At 51.7% G+C, this 6,806-nt stretch overlaps 1 protein-coding gene across 1 annotated transcript in view; it reads right to left on the bottom strand.

The window, feature by feature from the left end:
• Positions 1 to 5,411: 5,411 nt before the first annotated feature.
• Positions 5,412 to 6,806, bottom strand: part of ACTB (actin beta) — a 4,694-nt gene continuing 3,299 nt past the window's right edge. Inside the window, exons 5-6 of the mRNA XM_008633458.2 lie at positions 6,522 to 6,703; positions 5,412 to 6,161 (exon numbers count right to left, since the gene is read on the bottom strand). Of these exons, the coding sequence (XP_008631680.1) occupies positions 6,018 to 6,161; positions 6,522 to 6,703 (326 nt within the window). The 3' untranslated portion in view covers positions 5,412 to 6,017. The remainder of the gene's footprint in view (positions 6,162 to 6,521; positions 6,704 to 6,806) is intronic.

Below are 6,806 nucleotides of genomic sequence, written 5' to 3'. Positions count from 1 at the left end.
GCCGCCATCTTGAGCGCGGCGCGGCCGCGGTGCGGCGCCATCTTGAGGGCGGCGCTGCCATGGTGGGAGTGGCGGGTCCGCGGAGTCAGAGAACACTGAGGTCGTTCCCGTTGGAAAAGAGCTGTGGTATCATCGAGTCTAATCTTTGACCGAACACCACCGTGTCAGCCAGACCAGAGCACTGAGTGCCATGTCCAGGCTTTCCTTAAACACCTCCAGGGATGGTGACTCCACCACCCGCCCGAGCAGCCCCTTCCAATACCCGACAGCGCCTTCTATGAAGAAATTCTTCCTGATGTCCAACTTGACCCTCCCCTGGCACAGCTTAAGACCATTTCCTTTCATCCTGCCCGTTGGTCCCTGGGAGCAGAGCCTGACCCCCATCTCACTACAACCTCACCTCAGGGAGTTGTGGAGAGCAAGAAGCTCCCCTCCGATCCTCCTTTACTCCAGGCTGAGCCCCACCAGCTTCCTCAGCCACTCCTGGTGCTCAAGACCCTTCTTCATCCCCATTCCCTTCTCTGGACACACTCCAGTGCCTCAATGTCCTTCTTGGATTGAGGGGCCTGGAACTGGACACAGCACTCGAGGTGTGGCCTCTCCAGTTGTGAGTACAGGGGCAGAATGACTGCCCTGGTCTTGCTGATCACACTATAGAATACTAAAATGGTTTGGGTTGGAACTTAAAAGATCATCCCATTCTTCCCCAGGTAGAGGCACCTTCCACTATCCCAGGTTGCTCCAAGCCCTGTCCAACCTGGCCTTGGGCACTTCCAGAGATGGGGCAGCCACAGCTTCTCTGGGCAACTTCTGCCAGGGCCTCCCCACCCTCACAGGGAAGAATTTCTTCCCAGTATCACCATCCTACCCTTAACTGATGTGCAAAGGGCCATGCAGAATCACCCAGGGCTGCTGTGACCACAGCCATTGCACACAGCCATGTCCAAGAGGAGCAGCTGGCTCAGCACAGTGTAGCTCCACATAGCTCCTATCCCAAATCTCAAGTACAGACAGGACTGGAGCGCTGGAATTTCCAGTTACATGTATGCTTCAGGAATTTTGTTCACAGAAAATGTGTTTTAAAGATGACCCATAAAGGAAGATGAATAAGTTGCTATTTTATTCCTGCTTGATTGTTGCCATTTAAGGCCGTGAATTGCATTAAGGGTAAATTGGGGGTTTCGCTTAGAAATAGCAAGTGCCTCAAGTCTTGATTACATATTTTGCTTCTAGGCCTGTGAGAGAGCTCGGGAGTCAAAGAGGAAAACCATTTTTAGCTCTTAGATGAGGGCGAGCCTCTGTAGAGGATCTGTACCTGCTTTGTTTGTCATGTGTTTCACTTGAATAAAAGGTAATCACAAATTAAATCCGGAGGCCTTTCAGTCAAGACCAACTCGTTTGACATCTGGGAAAAATACCAGCCTACCATACTTGCAGTCACCAGGGAAAGCAGAGACCAGGGTGGAGGAGACCTGCATTTCCAATGCAAATGATAAATAAAACCATCAGCGAGTCCCAAAGGCAGAGGGAAGGCCCTGCCCAGAGAGCCAGGGCGGCTGGAGCAGCCAGCGTTTGGAGTAGCCATGGGTTCCCTCCAGCCCTGGGGTGTACAGGGGCCAGACAGCAGCAGACAACCCCGAATAAGTACTGGGAACAGAGGGTGGTGTAAGGAGTTCTTGAGGAGAAACCAGGCTTTGTAAGAGAAGCTGCATTTGGACTTGTGATCCACCAAATAAATGACCAGTGTGCTGGTGCAGATCAGACACGAAGGCTGAACACGAAGCAGAAGTGGGCAGAAAAGGAGGAAGGAATTGAACATCTTCATCGAACTCTGGCATTTCTCTTCGTGGCCTTGGGAGGTGGCCAGACAGTGATAGGGGAAACCCTCCTTGCTGTGCCTCACTTCAGAAATTATCTTCTCCATGTGGGTAGACTTTGGTCACCTTACAACCAATACATGTTTTCCTAGCCCAAACAAGGCAGGCACATATCCTGCTGTCCCAGTCCAGACAGGCAAACAAAATAATATCAGTATCAAGATATTTTGCTCTGTATAAAACAAAATATCTTAACATTCAAGGCCAGACTGTCCTGGGGATTTTATGTTTTTCCTCTCTGGAAAGCCTTGTTTCAGTTCTCTCCTCTGATTCTTCTTAAATTTGATACAGCCTGAACATCTTTTTGCCGGCTTGACTAAAGCCCAGCCCGACTGCAGCAGGCAGAGCACTTGGTATGCTTGGGTGGATTGCTAGCTTCACTGCTGGAAGTGATTCTCAATCCCTGATATGGTTTAATACTGTAAGGCCTGCTAAAGTGGATTACAGATGGCTATAATGCAAGTCAGGGCAGGGTCCAGGTCAGCAATCCTGCAAAGAACAACTTCAGAGACCATGGCTACTCCTACCCCAAGCACAGCCAATACCACAGACCCATCCCTGAACGGGTACCCCAGAATGGCCATTTTCTGAACCTGATGCTTTGTACCCTCCAAAGGGACTTCTGCAAGGAGGCCAGTTTAGTTTGAATGCTCTGAGATTCCCTGGGATTTTTGCTCACAGCCAGCTGGCACCTCTCCTGGAGGAGCACATGCTCACTAACGAGAGAACAGGACCCTCCCCATCCAGGGACTGTTTCTGGTCAACTGTCCCTGACACAGCTGAGAGACAATGAGGCCCTTCAGGGCTAAATCCCGAGAGCTGCAACCATCTCCTTTGCCAAGGACATCACTAATTCCCGGCGGTGGCTTGATTCCATAAGCAGCTCAGGGAGGTGACTTTCCAGGTCATCAGCTAATTGCAGGTGAAGCGCCAGTGACTGTCTCCAGCAGGAGGGAAACTCTGAGGGAGGAAAGCATAAAACGTGTTTGCTCAGCTCCCTTGAGCTGAGCCATCTCTCCTGGGGCAGCTACCAGGAGGTAGGAAAGGGCTGGGTGACTTGGAAGGATCTAGAGCCGAGTCCCGCTGTCTCTGCAGCCCAAGGAATCTCAGGACGTCACCAAGGCTGAGCCAGACAGCGGGACGCGCTCAGCCTGGCCCGTGGGTGGACATATTAAACCTTCTGGTCTCCCCACAACCCCTGGCTATTTGTGTGCTGGAGAGGAGGAGGAGATAGCCAGGGCACTGATTATCCCCTACACAACTTCTTCTTTGAGTCTACCATGGCTAAAGCCCGGACATGGCTCCTCTACTCCCTCCCTGACAGGCCTCTCGGCATTGCCCCACCTCTGTGAAACAGTGAGGGGTGAATTGAGCCTTCTGAAACTCCATGGCAGAGAAACCACAGTTAAAAAATCCCCTCTCTTCCAGCACTTGACATTCCTGAGAGGAAACCACTCTGGACTACCCTGTGCTCCCTGGAGTTGGGAGCAGTGAGTAATGCTCACAGTCGTCCCTGCCTGGCACCACATTCTTTTCTCCAGCATGCAATGGCCCAGAGGAGGGATAAATGGAGCCTTGCTAGAGCAGCCTGCAGAGTGGCTGTGCACACCATGGCCTCACACCGGAGAGGCATCAGGACGGATTGTGGAAGGCTCAGCCTCATTTTACTGAGGGGCTGGTTACCCAAAACCGCAAGTGAAATGGGAAGAAAGAAGAAAAAGCCCTGCAAAGTGTTAACTAACAGCATACCTCGGTTGGTTCTGAAGCATGAAAATCATCCTGGCTGCCCTGTGTCCAGCAGCTCTGCACCAGTCTCCCTGCACTCACACCTCTGCCCACCTGAGCTGCTCTCAGCCCCTGGCATTTTGCTGCTCACTGGTTTCTCACCACCACCAGTTTCTTCTGTTCTTTGTGTCTCAGCACATTTTCCCAGAGCCATCAGTGACCATTTCAGAAAAGGCTGAAGAAATGCACCCCATTTCCCTATTGCTGTAATCTCTTCTTGGCTTCTGGCCTTTCTCCTACCCTGCTTCCACCAGCTCCCTCCCCAGGAGCTGCCATTGCCTCCTCCTCACCGTATTTCCCCAAGACCTCAGGTTATAAGCCCAGTTTGGGCCTTGCTCCAACCTGTTTCACCTCCTCTGTTGCAAACTGGTGCTTCCGGTACTCAGCTCAGCCCCGTGTCTGCACCTCCAGCCCTGCCAGGCTCCCATTGCACCCAGGAGGGAGCCTGGGGAGATGAAGGGCAGAAACCGGCACGTCCACCCTGAGTACAGTATGATGCCAGAGCTGGAGCAGACCAGGCACAGGATTAAAGAGGAACTGGAGCCTGTTCCCTGCCTTTCATCTGCTGCGAGCATGCCACAATCACAGCCGTGAACTCTTCAAAAGCAGGCAAGGCTGGCAGAGCCTTGGGAAACTTCACTCTTGAAAATGCTCCCAGGTCTGGCCTCCAAGCTGGCAGTAGTGTCACCTGGTTTGGCTTTTCCTAGTTCCTGACCCAGTAGCCTCAATCCTGTCTCCTTTCCACAGATGTGACTCCAGCTCTGGGAGGCTGTGGACATTGCTGTGCCCAACAAGGTCTCAGCTGCCAGCATGGCTTTGTGAGGGTCCCCCCTCTTCCACAAAACTATAGAAAGTTGATCAAACAAGGCTGAAGCGTCACAGGTCTGGAAGCCCGAAGGATAGATAGAGAGTCAATAAGCCCAAAACCTTCCTGCCAAAGGCTGGGCTGAAGGCAGGTACCTGCACTTGAGCTGTGCACTCTGCAAAAGCTTCCTCCCTGCCACCTTTTTCCCAGCCCCACCCATGTAGCACTCCAGTGGCCTTGTTCTCTGAAGTCAAATTTTTCCACTTCACAGACTTCCTCTTGCTTTCACCTGAAAGCTGCTCCACCCAGCCAGCATACTGCCAGGGCATGAGTCTCCCTACCTGAACCCAGGCCTCCCTCCCAGGGCAAATTGAGAGCAGGACAGGCAAGCTGTGACACCTGGAGCAGGGAGGAGTGGGGACACTGCCCCATGTAGAGCTGCAGACTAGTCAAAGGAGCCTTAGCAAAGGGAGAAGGCAGCTGCTTTAGCTTGGCTATGGCATCACCACACCCCACTTCCTTCCATCAGTCCAGCATGAGACACAGCCGACTTGAGGATGGAGACACAGCAGTATTTGGGAAGGTGAAGTTCAATCCCCATTAAGCCCAGCTCCTCCAGCAACTCCCTGTTGCACACACTAGCAGTATCTGGACAACTCCAGCCCATGGCACCCTTGAGACCCACAGGTTTGGCAGGCTCAATTCTACCCCTCCCCTAATCACCCAGAGCCATCTGCCTTGTGCCCCAAAGCACGAGCATCCCCCCAGCCTGATAGCAGAGCTGTGCACCCTGGAAGGGCGGAGCCATCTGCCTTGTGCCCCAAAGCACGAGCATACCCCCCCGCCTGATAGCAGAGCTGTGCACTGTGGAAGGGCAAGATGAGAGCAGGGAGCAACTGTCAAAAAATGGCATGGAAAGAAAGAAAAGGAACAACCAACACCAGTCAAGCCTCTATGGTGTGCACTTTTATTTCAACTGGTCTTAAGTCAGTGTACAGGTAGCCCCTCCCTCCCCCACATACTGGCACCACTTCTCCTAGACCCTGCGGGGGACTGTAAAGCCTTCATTCACATCTATCACTGGGGAACACAGGCTGCTTGCTTGACAAATCGAAGAGAAAAAGGATCAAGTGTGTTTTGTTTTTAAGGCGGAAAGATACAAAAAGACACTTGTCGGGTTACATAATTTACAGACAAGCAATTATAACCTAACACCAGCTGTAACTGGTGGACTCCCTCCGAGCTGGGCTTTGCCTTCACAGAGGCGAGTAACTTCCTGTAACAATGCATTATAATATTTGGAATGACTATTAAAAAAACAAACAAATGTACAATCAAAGTCCTCAGATGCATTGTAGAACTTTGGGGGCGTTCGCTCCGACACGTTTCATTTTAAGACTGCTGCTGACACCTTCACCGTTCCAGTTTTTTAATCCTGAGTCAAGCGCCAAAAAAAAAAACAAATAAAGCCATGCCAATCTCGTCTTGTTTTATGCGCATTTATGGGTTTTGTTTCATCACAAGGGTGTGGGTGTTGGTAACAGTCCGGTTTAGAAGCATTTGCGGTGGACAATGGAGGGTCCGGATTCATCGTACTCCTGCTTGCTGATCCACATCTGCTGGAAGGTGGACAGGGAGGCCAGGATGGAGCCTCCAATCCAGACAGAGTATTTACGCTCAGGTGGGGCAATGATCTGCAGGGAAGAGGAGGAACCAGTCAGACACAGCATCACACTACATGCACAGCCCACGCACAGCCCTGCAAGATGGAGCTGCTTAATTCCCTTATCTAACCTCGGCCAAGATACCATGAAGTCCAAACAAGATCAAGACACAACCTCACACACCCACCTCTCTCCTTTGCAGCCAGTCTTTAATCCCATTATTCATACAGTTGGGTGGGTGCCATCCCATCCAGCCCAAGGCCATTAAGGCTGCACCAGACAGACATGGGTCCTATCTTTTGCAGCAGGATTCCAGCATACCACCCTCCACCCAGGCTGCGTATTTCAGCCTAATGGGGGTGCTGAGATGTTCCCCCAATTCCATCGTACCTTGATTTTCATTGTGCTGGGTGCCAGGGCTGTGATCTCCTTCTGCATCCTGTCAGCGATGCCAGGGTACATTGTGGTACCACCAGACAGCACTGTGTTGGCATACAGGTCCTTACGGATATCCACATCGCACTTCATGATGGAGTTGAAGGTAGTTTCATGGATACCACAGGACTCCATGCCTGTGAAGAAGGACAAGTCTCAAGTCAGCAAAAGCTCAGACAGAACCAAGGAAGCCTAAGAAGATACTACAGGCAACTGAGAGACCAGCAGCCCTTTCAGCAG

This window comes from Corvus brachyrhynchos, unplaced genomic scaffold (genome assembly GCF_000691975.1).
Source record: "Corvus brachyrhynchos isolate BGI_N302 unplaced genomic scaffold, ASM69197v1 scaffold5, whole genome shotgun sequence".
Classification (NCBI taxonomy): Eukaryota; Metazoa; Chordata; class Aves; order Passeriformes; family Corvidae; genus Corvus; species Corvus brachyrhynchos.
Note: the sequence above shows the minus strand (reverse complement) of the source record. Positions and strands in the feature narration are given on the sequence as shown.